The following is a 26110-nucleotide window of genomic DNA, read 5'->3' on the forward strand; positions in this document are numbered from 1 at the left end:
ATTGAATGTTTTGGTCGGGACTCGACTTGAGTCGTTTTGCTACTGTTCGCAAATGTAATGATCGATTGTGTAAATTTATTAAAACGCCATCTATCGGTGCGAAATGCAAATAATAATTAACAGTCTTTATTTCAGTAATTCCTATAAAATAACAAAATTTCTTAAAAATTACAGGAATAGATTATTGGAAAAATGTTAGAAGTCACAGTCCTATCATTTTTAAACAGGTAACTTCTTTGATTTTGATTGGCTTTTTTATTTGTATTGTTTTCGTGGATTATGAACATTTTATTCAGCTAATAAAAACATATTTTTGTGGTATCAATTAGACAAAAAATTATTTTCTATATTATACGTTTTCAAAATCTAGATAAAAGAAATCAAAACTATGGAACTTGGAAACTCCACGCCATCTAGGTGAATTCGTAGAAACTACTACAAAATAATATTACCGTTTGCACTGCGTCGTCCAATAAACTGGGGCTGCGCGAGTTTGTACACATGCGCATAGGAGGGGAGCTCAGTCAATGAAAATAGTCAGTAGATATATGTGTGTTTTTTGGTATTGTGCGTGGTACCACCGTTGGTGATACGCGAAAATCGTAATTGCGTTACCGCCTACACGCACTTTTCAAAATTTTATACGTTTTTGTGCATTTTGTGTAATCTATTGATTAAAAATGACCAACGCTCCCGTGAAAAAGGTCCCCATCCATTTGCAGGTAAGTTCACAATCCGTTATTAGTAGCGAAATTTAAAATTACATGAATATTAAATAATTAACGATCAAAACGTAATTTGCTATTAGCAAGTAGGGAAATGGCGTTTTAGCACGTTTTGCTTTATTCGTAATAATTTATGCTCACGCGAAAAATACGACCTAAATTTGGCCGGCAAAATTAGGTTGGCTGATTCTTGCGAAACAATTTACAAATAGACACGAGAGGTTCCCACGAGATCATGATTCCCAGGCGAGAATTAAGATAAAAGATCTTAAACGAACCTAACTAAATCGACAATACTTCATCATCCTGTTTTATTAACCTAGAAGTGCATAATCACTAAAAATTCGTCATACAAAAAGCAAATGTATTGACAAAATCGGAATCGAATTTAGTAAATATACAAGTACCTCATGAAATATAAAATATAGGGTAGTTATTTCTAAATTTTAAGCATCCAACTAATCTTTTAAGACAACCCTTTCGCGAATATGTAAATTTTTTGATCGTTAAACTATATTAGCAGATGCTAGGATGTAGGATACATTTTGAAGTTTTGATATTATCAAAATGGTGAACGACCTCAGAATCACGTTACAGATAATATATTCCATCAAAAGGACCAGGTTCAGTGACTGAACGTGTCATGCGCAATAGGGACTAGGATCAAAATGTCGGAACTAGGAAGACTGGGACCACGCGGGATAAAGGGCGTTGTCGCTAAATATTTGATGAAACACTAATATAGAAAACAGCTAGGTATAGATTACAACAGGCACGTTTTTAATTCAATAGAAGTAATAGAACGTTGAAGCCATATTTAAGCAGTATTATTCAAATTACAACTAAGTCTGGTCATGACATTGATGGGATCGGAAAATTTTAATCTAAAAATCCGATGGTCTTTTTATCCGCTGTCTAGTGTACAGCTTGTAATTAAAATTTTTGTTTAAAACTGAATTTAAGTTACGAGGATTTTTCTTTAACTATTTTAAAAGAAAAAGATTCTTTTATATTCTTAATGTGTTTTAGAAGATGAAATTACTTACGCTACTATAGAAACACTGACATCCCATTTGTGTCTTTGACACCATTAAATTATGCTCATGAAAGGTTTAAAAAAGTATTTTGTAATATTGATAGCTTTCAGTACGACAGAGGTTAATAGTAATGTTAATGATATTATAAATGCGAAAACTTTATGGATAGATGCATGGATGGATGTTTGTTTAAAGGTATCTCCAAAACGGCCCAACGGTTCTTTATGAAATTTTGGCACAGATGTAGAAAATAGCCTGGATGAAAACATAGGCTACTTATTAAGTTTTGTTTCAATTCCGCGCGGACGGTGTCGCGAGCTACTGCTAGTTTGTCATATAATAACAATATCACGCGGATATCCTTATATGTAGCTAAACAAAAAGGAAGTAGTTATTTTAAGAGGTTACTAAACGTTTTAAATCAATTGTTAGGGGTTACGTGAGTTAAATCAAGAGATGTGAAGAGAAAAGATAAACTCGTTTTAGTAAGTTTTCACTTTCGTAACATTTATGACAACAATATTATCATCCCTTTCATTTTCATTTAATGAATAGAGATAGAAAGAATGTTTCTAAAACATATTGTAAAATTGGATTTAGCAAAAATAAGATATTTGATTGAAATTAGAATGTGTTTTGTTATATTTTGTAAACGATTTTCTAATTCTTATACCTTATTAATAGTTACATAAAATGTCAAGGTCAAGTTGTAATAATATAGAATTGTTTCATTCCTCAATAGCTTCGTAAAATTTATAATTATTGAATTAACAGTAACCTTCACGTTTTATATTATAAATACGAATGTATGGATAGATGAATGGATGTTTGTTATAAGGTATCTCCAGAACTGCATAGATCCCGCTGAATTTTGGCATAGATGTTGAACAGTTTGAAAAATACAGGATACAAATTAAGTTTTTTTTAATTCCTCGCGAATGAAGTCGTAGGCGACAACTAGTAAGGTTACAAATGATGTCTGGTATACACCTATTTCTCCTAGATTCGATTTGGATTGCTTATAAACAGTTAAACAAGAACTCGTGTGTCGTTTGTAAACACGTTGAACGTGTATTAGCCCACGCTTCAAAACGTTTCGTAACTACGCTAGGGGCAAAACAAAACAAAAAGTGCACTTGACCACATGTCATCTTCCCCCTTTCAAAGAAACGGTTTTATCGAAGTAGCTACTGTTAGGTTTTTGAAAAAATAAAGCTTAGGTTTCTACGTAGTAGAGTAAACGAACTAACGGAGATTCATTTTGTATTTTGCCTAAGTAAATAATGAATTATGCCAATTCTCTAAAAATACCCGTCTCTTTTTGTTCACATTTCGTTGTATGACAGAGAAGAAATATATTTATTACGTATAAAATGAAACAAGATATTTTATCAGAATTTAAATCTTTTTGTTTTTATTCTTAATTTTGAGTTTAATTTTTGTTCTATTATGCGCATATTTTTAACCTTTTCATGTTGTTAACTTTATAAGCGTTTTTGTTCTGCATATTACTACAAAATAAATGATTATTCTCGTCCAATCCACAGACATTAACCGTGGGTTTCTGACTCCAAAATGTTATATTTTCATTAACTTTGATAAAAATGATATAATAATATATTTTAAACGAGGATTTTGGTATTAGAAACCCACTGTTAATCGACGCAACGGTCAAAAGTTAAAGGTCACATTTTTGTTTACATTTTTTGTACATTCGCGCACACATTTTATCACGTAACGTTTTTCATAGCTGTTATAAAACACGTTATCACTGACTGAACAATTTCCATTTGAAACCATTTTGGGAATATAGTAAGTTCTCTGATTTGTACAAGTACAGTTAATAAGATAATCAATTTAAACCTTTTTGTTTTTTTTTCTACATTCTTATTATCGTCTTATAACTAAAGAGGTTTTCTATATTTTAAATACGAGTTTTCCGAACCCCTCAGTGGAGACGTATATGATCAGCTCAGCTGATGATATATATATCTTAAATGTTAAATTAAATGGACGACGATTAGTCCAGAAAATTGCTAATCCAGGAAGACTTAAAAGGATCATTCTAAAATTGTGGTCACTTTTAATTTAATTATGCCCTTCCTTTTATTGTTCGTTATTCTTGTATTTTTTTGATTTTCTAAAATAGTTTTAAGTTAAGATGCAGGTTTTTAACGTCACTTCACCACAAACCAATCTATTCTCGCCTCCATTTAGCCTTGGGGTACTCTTCCCCTCACAAAGGGACGTAAACGATGATTTATGTTTCAGTTAAATCCAACCAGTGTTTAAAAGTTGCGGTTAAAATGATATCTTACTTTATACTATCTTACAAATATTATAAACTAAATGTCGCCTGCGACTCCGTCTGCGTGGAAATATAAAAATCTTAATATATAGATAAGTTAAATAAAAAGCAGCTCTTCAAGGCATAAATTCGAAAAAAAAAGAATAAATAGTATACTATGTCCGTCTCCTGGCTCTAAGCTACCTGCTCACCAATTTTCAACTACATCAGTAAAGCCGTTCTTGAGTTATAAATACTGTAACTAACACGACTTTCTTTTATATATTTAAGCGAATGTTTAGATGGATGGATGTTTGTTTGTTTGAAGGTAACTCTGGAACAGGTCAACGTAACTTGATGAAATTTGGCATAGATGTAGACCATAGTCTGTTAAAACACATAGGCTAATTAAGTTTTTTAATTACAGGAGAACGGAGTCGTGGGCGACTGCTAGTTGTATAATAATTATGTGAGACGATTGTCGCTAGTATTATCGTGTTGAGAACAATATAAAACTTCTTATGATTGCTTCTAATCAATTATTGCGTGCAGTACAATAGCTTTGTAACTCTACTTTCACTGATAGTCCAATAGTGTTGTGTTGTGTCGATAAAATATCGATTATCGATATCGATATTTACTAAGAGGCTAAAATTGATTGAGGGTATAGTGATGTCATTACTTATGTAAAAACGAGTAAACTTTTGTAACATAAAAATACAAGTGAAGTAATTGAAATATGTTACAATTTACTGCTGGTTTCTGAGACCAAAATCTCTGTACTAAACTAATGTTTTAAACAAAGATTTTGGTATAATAAACCCACAGTTAGTGTTTCACGTTTTTTTAAACGGGATGTAGATCATATATAATAATAAAATGGTTGGCGAGATCTGTTTAATAGTTCGGGAAATTCAAACACACATCCATTGATCTAAACATTCGTAGTTATAATATTAGTAAGATAGTACCCTACACTTGACGTTTATTAATTTGTTCTCTATTAGCATTTCCCGGACACGAAGTGTGGTGTCAACAAGGATATGTGCAACGCGACTCTATTCTATCGATAATTATCGACTTCCGGGCTCGCGTAAACTAACGGTACATCACTAGTTCCGTAACGAACTTCTGCATGCATGTGAGACGTCTAATATTTATAAAATCTTTAACCTTTCGTAGAATAACCTCTTTTCTAATTTAAAATTTACGTACCAACTAAAAAAAAAACAACAAGACCGATTGACACATAACTTCTTAATTGATCAAGACTTTAAACACAATCACAATGTAAAAGCATACATTAAAAAATATTTTTAATTTATTTAAAACATAATGCAAAATATACGTTCATAACAAAAGTATCTAATCCCATTTAATTAATTTTTAACTAACAAATGACATTATCTTTAATTAAACAGAGATAACAATATGTTTTAAACGGAGATTTTGGTCTCGGAAACCCACGGTTAGAATACTAAAGAGGACATATTAATGACATATACAATTCTGCAACATTACACAATCGTTTAGCTGATCGCTAAAACAAACTCGCTGACACACTGTCGGACTGTTAACCCACTTGTGTGTAAATATTGCTTGACACCGACAAAGATAAGATTAACCAATGTTACGGTAAGATTGTTAACATAACAATTTTATGTATTCAGAAAGTTTATAAAATCTCTTAAACCTATGATATAAAATAAAATTAAAAAAAAACCGAATAATTAACTAAAATATGTTAATAAAAGGAGTCCCTTTAGGCAAGGTCCCGAAGATACTGGACATAACAATTTACAATGCAACATTAACTAAATATTTGTCATCTCAGTTTTTCCAAATAGTCTGAAAAAGATGAGAAAAAAAATACTTGAGTGTTGCAAAGCCTACGTTTAACATAGAACGTAAACTATCGATACGGTAATATCAATCACTAGCTGTCGCCCGCGACTCTATCCGCGCGGTATTGAAAATAAAATCTCATTAGTAGCCTATGTGTTCCCTCAGACTATGTTCTACATCTATGCCAAATTACAGCAAGATCCATGCAGCTGTTCTAGACTTACCTTCTAACACACATCCATCCATCTAAACATTCACCTTTATAATATTAGTAAGATTAATAAAAATGTACAAGTTTGCTTTATGTTTTTTCAAAATTTTATCATTTTTATTCGAAACTAATAGTAACAATTATATCATAAGCAAGTATGAATCAAAACATGTAAATTATCTCAAGTCTCGTGTTGTGTAAAGATAAGTTATCAAGTTGCCTGGGAAATAACTTTAGTTCACTTCGTTGCTCTCAGTTAAACGGACGTTAATGCGCTATGGTAAGGATCTTATTAATATTATAAATGTGGATGGATGTTTGTTCAGGTATCTCTAAAACGACTGTACGGATCTTGATGAAATTAAGCATACAAATAGAACATAATCTGGAAGAACACATAGGCTAATTATGTTTTTTTTTTAATTCCCCGCGACGGAATCTCGGGCGATTGGTAGTGTTTCATAAGATTTATATATTAACAAGAAACCGTATTGATATTATAGTGTTTTACCGTGAATTATTTGTTTGTTCACGCATTGACTTTGTCGACGCAGATTTATAAAGTAGCGTGTAATACGTACATCAGCTATATTCCCGTCAAAATCGGTCTAGTCGTTCCGTAGATTATCCAGAACAAAACCGGCTGTGGACGGAACACAAAATAAAAAAATGATATTTCGTTATCAGCAACGCAAATGTTATATATAAAATTCTCGTGTCACAATTTTCGTTCCCATACTCCTCCGAAACGGCTTGATAGATTCTCATGGAATTTTGTGAGCATATTGAGTAGGTCTGAGAATCGGACATCTATTTTTAATCCCGCGCGGACGGAGTTGCGGGCGACAGCTAGTATGTCTGTAAGATTTTTTTTCTCGATATTACATACAGACGCTGCAATTTTATTAATTTGTGTTATGTTATTTTTATAACCAAAAGGTTAATGACTCATTCAAAAGTAACAAGCTCCGTTAGAAAAGATTAGTTGCAAAGTTATTCAAGTTTACGCACAATAAAATAAAGTACTACGAATATACGGTTAAGTAAAATCGTTTTGAATAATATATAACTGCAAAGTTACCAGCATAACATCAATATTACAACTATTTTGCTTTGGCATTACGCCAATGTCTACTTTTCTAGACATAAATATGATCTAGACATTAATATTATAAATAGGCGAGTACGTATAAATATCCTAATCTATACATATTAATATAATTGGATTGTCTGAATGTAATGTAAAAAAATCGTATGATAATGTATTTGCGTTGATGATAGCGAAAATTAAATTTTAAAAAAAATTCGTCTGTATGTCTGTCTGCAAGCCCGCATGTTCCGGATAATTTCCGGAACGATTGGAAGGCTGATGGACCGCAGCTGGGTTTTTTTTTATTTCTGCGCTGACGATGTTGTGGGCAACCGCTAGTATTAGTACAATGTAATTTGGGAGTTAAAATATTTTAAATTTTGATATGGAAAATGATAACCTATGATCTTAAATAACTATTGTACTCGTATGTTTTTGTTTGTGTTAAAAGTTTATAGGCTCAGTTTAAGCACCACGTAAATTAATATATTTATAATATTAGTAAGAGCGTCGGTGGCTCAGGGGTCAAGCACTTGACTTGCAATCTGCAGTTCCTGGGTTCGATTCCCGCCATGTACCAATGTGTTTTTCGATTTCCGCTTTACATGTACATTTATCCGACGTTCTTACCGTGAAGGAAATCATCGTAATGCAACCTGCACATATCTGAGAAGAAATTCAAAGATATGTGTGAAGACAACCAGACCGTACTTGGCCAGCGTGGTTGAATATGGCCTAATCACCCTTAATTTAGGGTATGCTTTGAGCCCCTCGGTGAAGAAGTATAGTGAGCTGATGATGATGATTAGTAAGACTCTGTTGTTGTAAACGTTATTGACCGTTGACTCTCGTTTGAGTTGGCACGTCGTAATATACACAACTCAGGTTCCCGACGTGTCAAGTCAAACACCGATTCGGTACAAAATTGCAAACTTTTGCGAAAAACAGTACAGAAATTAGCCAAAATTCTGAAACATTTTCCGACTTTTACGATGTAAACAAGCTCATTGCCAATTCATGTATTCACGGAATAAAAGAAATCTGTTAACCATGTTAATTACGCGTACTAATTTACAATTTCAACAAGCTCAATCTTAAAGCTTTGATATGCGAATATAATACTTAAGTAGTTACAATAAGAGCTCATTTAAAATGAAGTGCATGTAGGAAGGAAAGTTTGAAACATAAAACGGCTCAGTTTGGATGCTTACATCTAAGAATAGATATATCAAATTTTGTTTGATCAGCCTAGAGAGATGTGTAGGTTGCTAAGTGCATTACTACGATATTATGGAATCCTATATTTAGAAAGTATAACAAACGTTATAATTTCCTATCCGACATTTTATAAACGAACTGTAGTCCGTCAAATTAAGAACTAATTTTGCTCTTTGATACGACAATTGCAGACAAAATGGCGACATTTTTTTTTTAAATTGACTTTTAAATTGTCGGTGACAATCTCGATGATGACATGTCACAATTTCGTGGATAAATATCTTTGTTAATTAAATATTTAATCTTACTAAAATTATAAATGCAAAAGTTTAGATAGATGGATATTTGTTAGAGGTAACTCCAGAACGGCTTAACAGATCCTGATAAAATTTTGCATACATGTAGAACATAGTTTGGAAGAACTCATGGCTACTTTTTTATTTCCGCGCGGACGGAGTAGCGGGCGACAGCTAGTTTTATTATATAACACAATAATCTTAATTCTACGTAATGTAATGTTCAAACTTTATGTCGAATTTACATCAGTGAGTCATTTTATTGCGACTCGAGTTTTCCGCAGTCTCCTATCCTATGTGAAGTCGTTTGTGAATTATCGATTTACGTCTACGAAAGGGCTGCCAAGTTTCTAGTTTAAGAGTGAATCAGACAACGGTTTCCACTGCGTAAACACGCGGGCGAGAGCTAGCTTAATACGTATACGTAAACTCAATTACATTCATATAATAAATATCTTTTTAATTTACAACAGATGTTAGCCAAGTCAATAATAATTCTAGAACAATTTAAAAAAAAACTTTAATATTCTAACCACGTGCTGAATTGGCGAGTTTGTACGTGACGATACAATCATAACGATTTGACCAGCCGTGGATTCTCACTGCGGTAAATATACAAATTATTGGCCTAAACTCTTTGATAACATATATTAATGTTTTTAGGTAATAGTCAATGCTCTTTAATCATGAGCCCTTAGTATTTAACGATAATAATTCAAGCAATTCTAGTCCTTATTAGCAATAATACAAGGTACTTGTTTCATGGTAAAAACAGGCAAAATGTAAGCAATGTCTTGATGTAGGAATATCCTCTGTATGGTATTATTGTGCGACATTTCATTGAATATATAACAATTATGATAAAACTCGGAATGTTAAATACAGATTTAATAACCCGTGGGAATATAAACCAAGGTCATACTGTATTGGATGACTCCATACTTATGTTGTACATACATATTATGTATACATATGTAAATAGCTATCGCCCGTCCGCGCGGAATTAAAAACAAACTTAATAAGTAGCCTATGTGTTCTACATATGTGCCAAGTTTCAGCGAGATCCATGCAGCCGTTCGGGAGACACCTTCAAAGAAACATCCATACATGTAAACATTCGCATTTAAATATTAGTAAGATAAAGGAAACGCCATGCTCTATAACCTGCGAGACATGTTTTGTTTACGTCTTTTTTTTTTTTAAGGCAAAAAGTAATTATTTACCTTCCCTATTCAATACGTGAACACTTAATTAAAACTCCACAAAACAAACGTTCACTGAACTAACTGTGGCGTATAAAGAACACTCTTTTGAACAAAAAGTAGCTGTTATTGAATAAATTTATTCATATAAAAGTCGTCTGGATCAACTGCGCGTAATTATACACATAGGCTTATAGCACACAGCTGCGAAAGGTAATAACATAACGCGCTATACATTAAAACGAAGGGAAACAACGTAGAGTTTGTTTTCGTTTGGATTTGCTCCATAACATAGTTACTAAATCAGTGATTTCCAAAGTACAGGATGACCATTAAGGTCCATACTGTAAGTAGTAAGTACGTACAACATCGTTTACGATGGTCAGAGACCTGATGAAGGATTTTCAGATTGAAGGAAAAAAGGTTCAATGAAGCAATACAATTCTGATAGGAGGGAGGAGAGGTCCGCAAGGTGAAAAGTTCGGGAAATAATAAATTTGAAAGTTAGGATGGACGGATGTTTGTCAGAAGGTATCTCCAGAACGGCTCAACGGATCTTGATGAAATTTGGCTCAGATGTAGAACATAGTCTGGAAGAACACATAGGCTATTAAGTATTTTTTTAAATTCATAATTCATAGAAAAATGAGTTAGATTTGTTTCCGGTTCGCTTTCGCGGAAATATTCTAATGCCTTATGTTTTTACTCAACGGTATAAAACTGATTTTACTTTTAAATTTAATAGTATGAATCCAATAAGAAAGTGATACGAAACATTGATTTTCACTTGCACTAGTATCTCTAGATACGTTCTAGTTTTTCTCAAAACATTTTATTTAAGGTTAAACATGGGACTTGTGTAGAAATCTCTAATTAAGGCACATCACACACTTTCGATCTCTTTAAGGCGTGATTCAACTTTCTTGTAAATTAAAATCTAGTCGATAAACTAATGGCATTACCTTTTTTTAATTTAAAACAATGTTACATTTTTTAGACCTCAAAAAGTAATAATAAAAACAAATACAGTTAAAAAAATAGACGTTAAAATAGCAATATTTTAATAACTTACAATTTCTTCTAATAGTATAATAATTAAACCTGTAAAATAGTCTTTATAATTAGGCTTTATACGTCATTAGATATAGACCTGATTAGGTCTGATTAGGGTCTCACAAATAAGTAAGGAATATAATTTTGTACCAGGTTATACTTTAGTAAGGTTACGAAAATAATATTCTAGTATAGCATAACCAGAGATATAAAAAACCTCAACATTTTGCAGAAAAACATATAATTAATTTCTTCGTGTACTAGCCTCATGACAGGTTTTCCATTTTCCCGGTCAGGCTATACCTAAGTTATATTGTTTTCCACTTAAAACGTTAAAGTAACACAGCTTTTAAATCCTGTATCGCTTGCGGTAAGCTTTCGACTTTTACTACACCCTCTAGTGGTTTAGAAAGACTTGCGGTTTTTGGACTTTCCCTTCCTTTAACACGCAATATTTCACGGCCAATGCAAATAAATTAGACACCCCTCTGTTTGGTTTTTCCACGAAATTTGCTTAATTAACCAAAAGGGCTTCTACCTATTTGATTGTAAACGATACGAAATACATTTTGGTTAATTTGATGTTTTTTGTTAGAGTAAATACAATATAATCTTACTTCTTACTAATATTATAAATGAGAAAGTTTATACGGATAGTTGTCTGTTAGAAAATTTTCGGAACGGCTCAACGGATCTTAATGAAATTTGCCATAAATGTAGAACAGTTTGGTTTTTTATTTCCGCGCGGACGGTGCAGCGGGGGACACCTAGATTGAATATGTTTTGGTTTTTTAATGGTACGATTAAATATTGGGATTGGGTAGATGTAAAATTTGATATAATGACAAGAAAACTGTTATTAAAAACAGTTGAATCGCAGTTACAGGATAGCGTGTATCCTTCGTCACTTTCTAACGAAAACATAGCGGCTATACGCTTGCGAGGGGAGTGTATTTTCGGCGTCGTTCAGTTTCAGTGTAAAACCCGCACGAGGGCGTGTCGGTCGTAGGAAAGCGTCCGCCATTTTCTTTTATTTCCGGTCGGAATTCTTCGCGAATTTTTCTTGACGTATGGCATCATTTAATATGACAGTGGATTGCACAGCCACGTCCGTTTCCGGTGCTAATATTAAAGTGAGTATTAGTTAAAGAATCGCAATATTACGTACATATTTAGCATATCCTTTCGCTAAGATTTATCCTGACAGTGGTCGTTGACATTCCGTATTTATAGTAATTAATATGTTTCAATTTGAACACTTACGTTTGCAGAATTGAAACATATATAATATATAAATAAAATATAAAATGTAGTAAAGATTCTCTTTTATATAATTGCGGTGTGGTTAATTAACAACGTAAATATGACATACATTATTATCATTGAGATACTTAGAGGTTATGTTTGTTTAATTTAGTAATTAATATGTTATCTGTGCATTTTTAAAATATTATTTTACTTATTACCTAAGTAATATTTTACTAAAACAAATGCTAGCGATTTTAGTAAGGAATTAAATATACGTTTAAAGTGTTATCACTGATTTTTCCAATAGAAAGAGAGATGGCATTTTTTGTACTGTTTCGACAGTGAAAACCCACATCAAGAGAAATAAACAAAGGATGGTTATTTTTAAAGATTTGCATTTAGGTGCTATTTATAAAGCTTAGGACATATGGCCGACGTACAACAGTATAAAATTGGAAATCTGTATGTCTCATACCATACCGTGGATTCCGACAAAACGACAAAAATATATTATTTTCTGTACAAGATAAAATGTCTTTTGTTTTTTTTTCGCAGAGTTCACAAAACCGTCTTCTTATCAAGAATGGTCGTGTTGTCAACGATGATGGCATGGAAGATGCAGACGTATACGTTGAGGATGGAATCATTAAGTGAGTACTGAAATATGTCTTCTATTCCACGTGGTTAAGGTTTAATTTTGTTTGTTAATGTGGATGTTTAAATTGGAATACACCTAATACTGTGTACTGCAATTCTTCTGTCATGTAAATTTTTTATAGCGATAAAAAATACTTATAACTTTAGTTTTAAAAAGATACTCGGCCACATTTTACGGCCAGTATCTATTATTAATCAGACCTTATTCGATTTTTTAAAAAAATTTTTTCATTGGTTATCGTAACATTTTATGATTTTTACTAGCTCTTTCAGTGTAAAGCCTAGTTATTTGTCGTTGTAGTATTGTATACTCTCCAATCATCTGAAAACCTTATCTGTACTTAGTAACAAATCTCTCCGCATTCCGCCATCATTGTGAAGAGTTGCAAATCAATACATTGCGTGGTTGTCTCACGCAGACGCGAGCCCGGGCTAGCTACGGGTTTTTCTATTACTATTACTATTTTAGACCCTATTCAATATGAAATAGAGCACAATATCGCAAAGACTTAACGTAAAAGCCAACTTTCGTTGGCAAATATGGGAGGTGCTAAAAGCTTTTACATTATTTCAATTTTAAGTACTTATTCTGTTAGTACTTTCCAATTTTCTAAAACAAATGAATAAATATATCGGCTTGAGAAGAATCTCCAAGAAGGCTCTATCTTTTACCTGATCTTTAAATGTGATAATGGTCATTAAAGAAATCGCGTACTATTTCCCAATTATTGACCTTAAAATAGTCTTTAAATGTTTCAATAAAACTTTAATTATCACATATTAAAATTACAGTGAAACAAACATATAAAGATTTAAATCAATACCAAGAGATGTCGCGTACAAAATCTAGACTTTCATCCCGTGGAAGGGGGGACAGTGCGCAGGGGGATTTGCACCTGCAAGCGAGCTAGCTGCAGATTCGCTGGCTCGCTTGCAGCGTCGTGCACTCCGGGAGGACCGCAGTCTGCTTGCAGCCTGCAGGCAGCGACAACGCTGCGTGCAGACTGCATGCTAGCCAAAATATACTAACAAATACTACTTGGGCATAGCTCCAATGTAGATAGTGATAACTCACAATTTTGCATTTTACACAGTATTAATTGTTCTTTATTTTATCTCGATTTATTAATTATCTGTGTTAATTTTAAAGTGAAATAATAAAATTAAGAATTTAAGATTTTAACTATTTTTCGACTTTCGCTTTTTTATTTCAAATAATTATTTTTAATATCTGTTCTGTAAAATTAGAGTTATTTAGTTACGATTATTTTCGTTGGAGCCATATAAATACGTTTGGATTTTTTTTTTAATATTGTGATAGCGATTTCAATAATAGGATTGATTTTGATATTATTTTTTTTAATTTAATAGGATTCAATTAAAATTAAAACAGTGTATAATTTAATTTTAAAACAAAGGTGAGTTTCTAAATAAATTTTTAACTGCTATAGTTAATAAAAATATTTGAAAACTTTCACGTATACAATTAATTTGAATTCCGACCTCGAAAAGGTCATGGAAATTACGTAAATAGTTTAAATATAAATATTTACCTGAGTATTCGTCAGCTATTTAAGTCTGAACATTAAATATCCGCCTACGTTGTACGTAAAATGTCTAGATCGATTGCAATTCTTTGAAAAACAAACAAGGTGACCTGTGTGATTATTTCATTTAAAATATCAAAAGATATGCAGAATATTTTATATTTTTATAGTATCTTAAAATACTGCAACCGAGTGCCCGATGTTTATCAAATACTTCTCAGTCCCTTCACTTCATTACTTGGAGAGTTTGTATGTATGTTTGTTACCACTTTACTCCAAAATGGATGGACGGATCTGAATTTAATTTGGTATAGAGATTAAACACATTCTGGGGTTGGTTAATACAAAAGTTTTGCACTAGGAAATCGCTTGCGAATGGTAATAATTTATAGAATTATCAACACTAGTCTCTGCCAACTCCTCTCGAATCTTGATTAAAAAATGTCGATAGATTTATTTAGTAATTCATCATATAGTGATGTACTTGTAATAAGACGATTAATCGACACTAATAGATTATCGATATGGCTTCATGCAATATGTCCCTTGGTTGCGGGCTTCATTATGCATTTACAAAGTCAATGAATTATAAACAAGCCTTACAATGTTAAAATTATATAGAACTAAACACGTTTGTTACTAAATTACGAGTACTAGGCTTTCATACCAAATTAGGAGCATTTTCTTATCCGTATTCCATTTCCTTATGTTCCTATAATAAGTATGTAATTATAGTTTTTTAATCCCATTTTCCACTAAAAAAACTATCCGAGCAATGCTCACACGCAGTTATGTACGCTGTAGGCATCGTGTGCCATTTCCACAAGCGTGTACGCTACTGACAAAGAAATTCCAATCGCGCGCAGACAGTCGCGCGCGTTTAATGGAACGAGGGTTTTATACAAGTAAAACGCTAGTGCATATTATATGAATGCATTTTTAGATTCACCGGCCGTGACTTCGTGACGTAAATACCAGCCCGACATCACAGAGTAAACAATAAACTTGCCAATTTTATATCATACTTATATTACTAATATTATAAATGTGAATGTATGGATGGATGTTTGTTTGAAGTTATATCCAGAACGGCTTAATGAATCTGGAAAAAACTGGGCATAGATATAGAAATTGGTAGACAACAGTGGCAGAGCCCGCTTTAACATCTTCGCACGAATTGGCCCGGCTCGCCCGGTGAAATACCACGACCACACAGAAAACAGGCGTGAAGTGGAAGCAATTCCGCGTTTCGTCTGATGAGTGTGCGTCCCAGAGGCCTAATTTAGTCCCCTTTCCCTTCCTACCCTTTTTCTTATAAGGAAAGAATGGGAAGTGGACTTTCCGGATGAGAGGATGCATGGAACGGGAAAATATTTTCTTTCTGTGCATCCTCTCCTCCGTCGATTAAAGGTAGGCAGCGCATATGCAATTGCGTATGTCTATGGGCAACGGTCACTTCGCTATTTCACCGATTTCGGGTGGCCGCTCGCTCGTTTGCCTCCTTATGATATAACAAAAAAAACATTGTCTAGAAAAATTCATATGCTACTAATTAAGATTTTTAATGCCGCTTTGACATAGTCGCGGGCGGCTATTTGTGTTATCATTCTTGAGTATTGTACGGTCAAACAAAAATTCAATATGTTATGGAAATAAGGTTAAGAATGAAGACTTAAGAATGTCTAGAAGCGATAAACCTTGTTCTATGCACTTGAAAAGTTCACCTTGATTCTTCAATAGGTCGACTTCAATAGGCCAGTTCAATTGAAGCTACTACCTACATGTCTAGTTGATCTAACACAGTTTTGCTTATTTGTGTCCAATCCAAAGATTGTCTGGTCATATTGTACCAAATCATATTGCCATCCCTTTCATTCTCTTTAACATAATAGAGACGATAATAATTCATATAAAATTCTCGTGTAACAAACATTGTGACCATACTCCTCCGAAAGGGCTTGACCTATTTTTATGAAATTTGATATGCAAATTCAGTAGGTCTTAGAATCGTCTAATATCTAATTTTTAATTACGCGGTCGCAGTCGCGGGCAACAGCTAGTATATTTATACAATTGTCACGCCAGTAAATTCTTCGAAGGTTGGGTTAATCTTGACAGTTGTGTGCTATGTTTACTTATATTAATAGTGTAATTTTTGTCTGTTTAACAAAAATTAAGTCTTCATTTCCTAAACACTAGGAACCTCTGATATAGAGGGTAGATTACAAAATTCTATTTCGCAAGGCCTTGGCACACTTAGACTACAAAGATTCTATGCTACGGTTATTTTGAACACCCTTTATAAGGTTATTTAATCGATAAAAGTTTTTAAAAGATCGTATCATCACTTCCATTGTGTTTCCAATTTTCATAGATTCGATCTTTGAGATTGAAAATAACGCCATCTAGTTAAGTTGATTAGAAAAATAAAGTCTTACTGAATAACCAAAATTGTAGTTGGACACTGTTTAGTTGAACACGTGTTTTAACCCTTTGAAAGCCGACGAAGGATATTATAGACGTCAAAGTTATATGGTTCGCCACAAATACGTATCACCACACCACTTTCGGTATATGTAGGTATTTCATTATTCATTGGCAAAGAACTCATTTTGCAAGCCTGCAATTCAATTTTTTATTTATAGTAAGGCCCTAATCAACTATCGTTTTACGTTTTATATATCTTGAGTAGATTTTTGAATTGTTGAAGGTAGAAAACTGTGGAGAATATCTCTTTTAAACACTTAAGCCCGTTGCAATTTAAATTCTTAGTGTCGATGTGGGGAACTAATTCAATATTAAACGTCTGTCTGGGCCCCTAACGTGTTTGTAAGTCAATTTTCGCTCCCCCTACTGATGGTATCTACAAACCGTTGCCCTTTGATGGAAATTTCAAACATTTTGTAGTATTTATACGTAGAAGTATTATACATTATTAAAAAAATAGTAAACACACTCAAAGATAAAACCTAACATAATCTTTCTAATTTTACAGTGAAATAAGACATTTATAAAACTGCTTACTGCAAAAATGCATAGCCGATGTATAAAAGCAACGACAATAATCTTGTTTTTAATGTATTATATTAAAACCTGTTTGTTGCATCGTCATTGGCGGGAAAGAAATAAAAGTTCAAGGACTAAGGAGAAAGGATTTGTTTATATTTATGGAATATTTTTTATGCAAATTCCTTTAATTAAGGTAATTAAAAAGATCATTTTAAGTTGCTATCTTTTTTACATTTTATGCTTACAATATTTTTAATCTTACTAATATTATAAATGCGAATGTTTGGATGTAGGGGTGGATGTTTGAAGGTATCTCAAGAACGGCACAACGGATCTCCCCTAAACTATAGAACATTTTTTTTTATTCCGCGCGGAGAGAGTCGAGGTCGATATTTACTTGTATTATAAGATTCAAAGTTTATGGAGGTTCGTGGATCCACTTTGAGTCTCGCTAATACTTTATCTGTTATGCGCAACGTCTCATATAAGATTTCAAGCCGCTGTTAAGTTTGGATGGTACTGTAAGTGTCGGAACATTATTCAATTATCGAATAGTTCACGCTCTTGCCGCGGAACACTCAAAGTCAAGTGGACCAGTTAACTAACGAATTGAATGAGTCAATTTCAACAACGCATGGAATATTTTTAATTACTAACAATTCTTACATAGCAATATTGTCATCCCTTTTTTACTCCTTGAAAAAAGTGAGATAACAATATGCATTTTTATGTGACAGTATTTTTGACAGTGGATAGTTAAGTAGAATCTGACCAATCGGATGCGATCAAAAATATTTGCTGCAACCAACTTACAAATTTTATTAAATTTTGTACATAATATGCTACTCAGTATGCATATTCAGTCTTATACAGTAATGGTTGAAACAGGGATACAGGTGTTCCAGAATTACGTCAATAAATAAATAAAAGCTTTGGCTCCTGAACTATGTTGTTACAGGAGCCAAAGAATATATTAAAACTGGTTGTTAATACCCATCTTTATAGGTAATGGATGGTATTGAATAGCCTAATGTTTAGGGGTACGGATATCCGATCACGATGTCGGGGGTTCGACTCCCGCCATTCGATTATTGTCGTAAACCATATCCTAGCACAAGCCTTGAGCTTAGTTAGAAATGGTAAAAGAAATATTAGTAATTTCCAAAATATCTGCTAATATTTGTTTTTAAATAAATGTTTATTAATTTAAATGACATCATTGCTTTAAGGTCATTTTGACATTATATTGACCTATTTAAAGCGACATTTTAATAAGACCAAGGTTTCTACGCCTCCCCACTTAGCTCGGGCGGTACTCAGTTAAACCACTTACGTTGAACCGCGGTTAACCGTTGACCGCGACACCGATACGTCAGCGTAACGTAACGGGAATATTAGATGATCCTTTTTGCCTTTGAAGTAGCGCTAGAGTGCGTTTCCACTACACTTATTTACAAAGACATATTTCAACATAGCCAACGAAAAGAGTTACATATGTAAAGAGGTCTCTTAATAAATTTAATTCTTATTAAAAATATACATATTTTGTAATATCCGCTAACTATAAATGAAACAATAAAGATAAAACGGCGCCAAATTTGGCACTAAAATAATAAACTTAACTAATCCTTTGTGATTTATTTAGCTGTTAATATATTGTTAATTACTTTTCAAACGATACACAAAACGCTGAGAAGTAAAGACGCAGTAAAAATAATAATTGCTTTACTGAAAACGCTACTTAGGCCTGCACTACACAGCAGAAGCGAACAGGAAACGAAACTGAAAACGAAACGCCAAGTTTAATTTAAATGGGCTCCGACTCGCCTAACAAATACTGCTAAATTCGATACCCAGTTATTGGCCGTCCTAATAACTCTTTAAGTATGTAGGACCGAGTTAGAGATATATTAAAGACCTCTTCCTCTTTTGTACATATAAGGTTTGAAACAAATGAAACAAAGTTTTGTATCAAACATCGCTTCTTGTCCGCTTTCGCAACTCTATACAACAGACTTTATTCTTATTACTGTCAGTTTAACAATGGCGCAGGTCAAGCACCTGCCCGCTCTAATTAGTGACGTGGTTATTGTTCCCGTCAAGTCTGTACAACACAATTAACCTGCCAGTATTTAAAATGAAAGAAAAATACGTTAAATAAATCCCAATAGTGATAACGGGCCTAGATAATGTGCATTCGTTTTGAAGCGAACTTCAAAAATGTATAGAACTGACGCGCGCCAATCACGTAACTTATCGAAAACTATTCTGAGCGAATGCATTTGTCAAGTCCCGCTTGACCCTTCCTTACCTTTTTAACAATTGTTTCATTTTTTATTAAGTTTCAGAATTCGTTTTTTAAAATGTTGAGAGAGAGTAGAGTTTATTAATTAGGTTGCTATTAAAAATATTTCAAAATCTTACTTTTTTACTAATATTATAAAAGCAAATGTTTGGATGGATGGATATTTGTTTCAAGGTATTTCCAGAATGACTGCATGGATATCGCTATTTGGCACAGATGTAGAACATAATCTGGAAGAACACATAGACTACTATCTTTTAATTCCGCGCAGATCGAGTACATCGTAGTGAACAAAGCTAAAAACCGTAAAAAAGTAAACCGTAACAATACAGTATGTTTTGATTGATGGTAAAATTGTTGAACGGTTGTTGCCGACTGCAAACTGTTATTCGTTTGAAGAATAACTGAGTTTGCAAGAAATCACATATCGTTAAGATACGTTAGTTCAAAAGATATTTTCAACTGGAAAACTTTTAATTATCATATAAACTTAAAAAAAATCTTCAGAAAATATCATAGTTATCTAATTTTTTTTCATTTTTATTTAGACACTAGCTGTCGCCCGCGACTCCGTCCGCGCGTAAATAGTAGCCTGTGTTCTTCCAGACTATGTTCTATGTGTAAGCCAAATTTCACCAAGATCCGTTTAGCCGTTCTGAAGATACTTTCGAACAATACTGCATCCATCCATCCATCTAATCATTCACATTTATAATATTAGAGAATAATAGAGATGACAATAATGTACAGTCAACCGCATAAATATTTGTACATTTACAATACTTTAGAAACTTGTATAGGTTTCAAATAGTCGTATGCATGTTTTCGTCGGTAACATGTTATCATGGTCGTAAGCATACAGATGCAAGTGCATACAAGTTTTAGAAACCGAAGGCTAATACGCGTTTCGGAGGCTTTTTAAATGTATTCATATTTATGCCGCTGAGTGTACAAGTCCGAAAAAGAAATTGAACATAAGAAAGAATGCTTCCGTCATATGAAATGTCTTTTTTCCTACTGAAAACAATTGTGATATATTTTCCTCTAGTAAATCGCATAAAGTAAATATAAATACACACGGAAATAGGAACCATTACGGGAGATCCCGTTATCGTTCGTACTATGTACCATTCGTTCTACCCTACATTACGTCATTGCAATCACGCGATACACATGCCAAGGTATTTTAAACTTTGTCTCTAAAGCATAAAGACCGCTTTCGAACGACCGTAGCTGTTAATATTTTAATAGCATTTTATTTTTTTATTTCATAAAAACCTTCATGTAAAAGGATTTAAACTAATAATAAAACTTTTTCTTTAATTTTTGCAATAAAACCTCGATTTAGAAGAAAACCAATAATTCCTATAATGGCCGAATAACGTGATAAAAACCTTTTTGATTAAGAAAATCTAATAAACAAAACGCACACGACGAAATACAACAATTCAATTCTAAATTCAATACTGTAGTCTTAAAAATAGAGTTTATTTTTCAATAAAAAGAAATTTCAATCCCAACCCAAAAGCATTAAATACTTTGTCATTCAATTCGTTACTCTATGGTCTAAGCAAAAGAGTTTATTTTTCGATACACATTAAAGTCAAGTTCGTTGTGCATGTTCCCATAACGTTTCCTTATTATTATGATTTTCTTCCGATTACGTATGCTTTAATAACGTGCATGTAATTCTAAACTTTACGCAGAAGGGTTTAAGAGTAATTTTTGAATACATGCAAATTTGTAGCAGTATTCCATAGTCCGAATTAAATATATCTAGACTTAATTTAGATTAAATATGTGCGAATGACAAGGATTCCTTTAATGACCCTGAGTGGTGTAGCTTAAGGAAATAAAATTGGGGGTAATTAATTACTTAAGTAATTGCTTTTTTGTAGCTTTTTAAATTTTTATCCGATGAGTAGCTGTCGCCTGCGATTTCGTCAATAAAAACCTATTTGTTCTTCCAGATTATTCTATATTTATGTTAAATTTCATCGAGATCCATGCAGCCGTTCTGGAGATATCTTCTTACAAACATGCATCCATCTAAACATGTGCATTTATAATATTAGTAAGGTTAATTTTTTTAACAGTGATAGAACCCGCTTTAACATCTTCACACGAATTGGCCCGCCCGGTGAAATACCACGACCACACAGAAGACAGGCGTGAAGTGGAAGTAATTCCGCGTTTCGTCTGATGAGTTTATTCTCTTTCCCTTCCAACCCTTTTTCTTATAAGGAAAGGATGGGAAGTGGAAGTGGACTTTCCGGATGAGATGCATGGAAAGGGAAAATATTTTATTTCTGTGCATCCTCTCCTCAAACGATTAAAGGTAGGCACCGCAGATACAATTACGTATGTCTATGTGCAACAGTTACTTCGCTATTTCAGGTGGCCGTTCGCTCGTTTGCCACCTTATGATATAAAATATATATTTCTGCTGATTTAGTTTGCTCTTAAAACGTGTAATTTATCACTACCTACTTACAAAGTTATAAGCAATGATGATTGCATGTCGAATGTCATACGTAGGTGGAAAAGATTCGTTCATAGTTATTTGTGGATATGATGTAAAATTTTTATTTAGTTTTAATTTTCATTCTTATAAAATGACTCTATATTATTACATGCACATGTAGTCTACATGAAAAGGTCTCTTCTATTTTTTTTACCAGACTAACTATTGGCTTCTGATATCAAAATCTCTGTATCAAAGATATCGTCATCCCTGTCATTATCTTTGACAAAATAGAGATAACAATATGTTTTTATATATGGGTGTTTCTTTTTGACTAACTTCCATCTCCATTTCCAAATTCCGAAACGACTAGACCAATTTTCATAGGAGTCGCTCAGGGGTTTCAGCATTTGACTTGATCTGCAGGACCTGGGTTCGAATCCCGCCATGTACCACTGATTTTTTCGATTTTCGATTTACATATGTACATTTATCAGACGTACTAACGGTGAAGGAAACTATCGTGATGCAACCTGCACATATCTGCGAAGAAATTCAAATATATGTGTGAAGTCAACCAACCCGCACTAGGCCAGCGTGGATGACTATTGCCTAGTCACCCCTAACTTAGGGTAGGCTCCGAGTCCTTCAGTTTGGACGTATAGTGATCTGATTATGACATTTAATCGCGGGCGACAGCTAGTCAATAAAAAACGTATTACGCCTTTAACTGAATGTTCTTTAGTAAGAAAAAGTACTGTTTATTCCAGTTTATTTAAAAACCTAAGGGCTGGAAATACAATTTCTTGCGCATATTATTAAACTTGACAACTTGTTTGTGGAACCCAAGCTGGGAAATGATGGGACGTCATTATTTATGATTACGCGTACTTTCCCATGCTATGTCATTGTACACATATGTATACTTTCCTATGTTAAGTAACAACAATGTGATTGTGAGAAAATAACACATTTTTAGTCTACAGGAAAAAATATACTCGAGTAAACACGTAATACAAAGTTATTGACTAACATTTAATATATACGATGTTATGTAATACCATAGACGAATCAAACGTACAAAAATATTGTCATCCTACTCATTTTCTTTAAGAAAACAGAGTTGGCAATACTTTTTTGTACAGCTTTCAGCTTCAGACATTCGACAGTCAAATCTCAGGGTAAGGTAAGTCAGTTGTGAAGTACATATTGCATTCATCTTTTAAAAATTGGCCTAAACATTCTATGTTGCAGTAAAAATACAACCCACCGACATTTACATAACCATAGAAACATTGGCCTTTTGTCAAACAAAAAAAAAATTGTTATTGGCGGTGATTCAGCGATTTTAAAAGGGAAAAAGGTAGACCTGTCATGAATATTTCTATGTGACGTTTTAGTATAAACGGGCGAACCCCTCCCACCTTTCGCGCCCTAATTCTTGTCACTTTGTTGCTAAACAATTAGCCTAATTGCGATTTTTATATTAATAGCGGTGCGTTCGTTTTTACAAATAGGACAGCGATAATTAATTATGTCGTTAATGTAACATGTTTTACAAAATAATACCTATTTTTTATTAAAAGGCAGCAAACGGGGAAGCGCCACGTGAATTCACCAAAATAGGAAAGCGACATCTACCCATAGACATTAGATAGAAATTAAGTCACTATAAAAAAAACACTGACCAAAGACATCAAATTCGAACAGATGACAGCCCTTACCCCGTACGCGTGTCCATTGTCAACACATCAACGTCATAGCGCGTCCGAGATAAATTTGTAAACACATAACTGTTGCCTTTGTGGTATTCGGAGAAATGAGATGGTATTCTAAAGCTTCCGTTTATCTTAAGACTGCCTTCTTACGCAAGTTTTAAAATGTTTATGATTTTTGGTTCAAAGTATTACGTTTGACGTGTCCACTACAAAATACCTGTATAATCGTTTTTTTAGTGCCGTTTTTTTTTCAATAGAAAGAAGCATGGAAATATGTACTTCGGCGGTTAATATGATTGGAAATAAAAAGGATCCAAAACGATGACTCAAACCAATTTATCGATGAATTAAAAAGTATGTGAAGAATTGCAACTCATCCTAGTTCTAATCATTTGTAGGGCAAATTCATTAAATAATATAGCTTGATACAATGCAAACAATGGCGATTTTATTAATTTACCTATTTAAAAAAAAAATCACCTTTACTGGTCTCAAACACAACTGAAAGAAAAAAATCAATGGCAACATTGAATTCAATAAACAACAGTTCCAAATTTAAAATTATTCAAATTGAGAACGCGTTGTGTGAACGTTTAGATGCGAACCGCGTGGCGCGCCGGAAGCGGCTAATGCGGCGGCGAGCATCCGTCACCATAACTGTCACTGTCATAAACGCCCGCCATTTTTAATTACCTATAGATTGTTTATTATAAGTCTGAATAGGCTGTAGGGCTGTAACGCTTTTGCCTTTTTAGATATATTCTAATCTAGCAACAATCAGAAACTTCCAACGTTCAGTAAGGACATTACTTACTTATGGCAGGAATTAACAAAAACACTTTTTTCTTTCATATAATAGTAAAAAAGAGCTACCTGAAGATCTAATTAATCCCGTGTTGAATGATTAATTTAAATTAAATGGATAGATTTTGATAAAAAAAAACAATAAAACTGATTGATAGAACAGCTAGGGGCTCTCATAGCATCCTTTTTGAGGTCAACAGATCCCTGTTAACCTCAATTTAATTTATTTTTGTTACGGAATGTGGTACAATTGGATAAATTGAATTGCCTCCTTTGGATTACACAATAAATCACTCGGCGGGTCGTTCAGGGTGACGAAGCCAGATTTTTATAGCCAAAAAAATTAGCGTGATTTTATTAGCTGGTAGTTTTAGGAATTAGCGTTTTGTAAATGTAGTAACAGGTCTGTCTTGTGATAAACATTCAAAGCAAATAATTGTTTGTTCTACTGGAATATAGATGGCGTCCTCTAATTAACTTTTCTGTTTCCAGGCAAATGGGTCGCAACCTCATCATCCCTGGCGGTACCAGGGTGATCGACGCGACCGGTAAGCTGGTGTTACCAGGTGGTATCGACCCTCACACGCATTTGGAGCTGGAGATGATGGGCGCGAAGACAGCTGACGACTTCTACACGGGTACCAGGGCAGCGGTCGCGGGGGGTACCACTACTGTCAGTAAGTAAACAGCAATGACAGTAAAAGACATAAGTTTATAACAATCAATGTACAACCAATTGACAGCAGGAAACAATGTATTACTCTTTTCAAATATCTTGGCGGCTCAAGGTCATCAGCGCCTTGCCATGCCTTTCCCCCGCATCCTGCTACACTCTAACACACCTAACATTGTGTTATGCGCAGCGATTCGTACGACGTTCCGAGCCTCCAAGATATCTGTAAAAACCCTAAGAGGCCTAATTTAGTCCTCTTTCCCTTCCCATCCTTTTTCTTATTAGGAAAAGATGGGAAGTGGAAGTGGACTTTCCGGATGAGAGGATGCATGGAAAGCGAACATATTTTCCTTTCTGTGCATCCTCTCCTCCGTCGATTAAAGGTAGGCAACGCATATGCAATTGCTTATGTCTATGGGCAACGGTCACTTCGCTATTTCAGTCATTTCAGGTGGCCGCTCACTTGACAGTAAATAAAGAAACTAGTATTAAACTATTAAATATTATAGTGCCATTGGCTAATCACTAAGATAGCTATTTATTACTTTAGTCAATGCTAAGCGCATTTATAAGTAATTCTGGGTGTGGTAACCATTGATAACTGTTTTAAAATAATAATAGAAATTGTTTAAAACATATTTTTGTGTACATTTGCTGTATAGTAAAAATGACAGGTTCTCTATACAAAGTAAACACAGATTGTTCATCACAATACCCTGCC

At 33.6% G+C, this 26110-nt stretch overlaps 1 protein-coding gene across 3 annotated transcripts in view; it reads left to right on the forward strand.

The window, feature by feature from the left end:
• Positions 1-506: 506 nt before the first annotated feature.
• Positions 507-26110, forward strand: part of CRMP (Collapsin Response Mediator Protein) — a 31399-nt gene continuing 5795 nt past the window's right edge. The window contains exons 1-3 of one of the 3 annotated variants that reach the window (XM_013319386.1): positions 507-722; positions 12768-12862; positions 25209-25393. In XM_013319386.1, the coding sequence (XP_013174840.1) occupies positions 681-722; positions 12768-12862; positions 25209-25393 (322 nt within the window). In that variant the 5' untranslated portion in view covers positions 507-680. Of the gene's footprint in view, positions 723-6336; positions 6386-11960; positions 12098-12767; positions 12863-25208; positions 25394-26110 lie in introns of those variants that run through there. The other 2 variants (XM_013319387.1, XM_013319385.1) reach the window with 2 other exon arrangements.

This window comes from Papilio xuthus, unplaced genomic scaffold, assembly GCF_000836235.2.
Source record: "Papilio xuthus unplaced genomic scaffold, Pxut_1.1 DF826159.1, whole genome shotgun sequence".
In the NCBI taxonomy this organism is placed as follows: domain Eukaryota; kingdom Metazoa; phylum Arthropoda; class Insecta; order Lepidoptera; family Papilionidae; genus Papilio; species Papilio xuthus.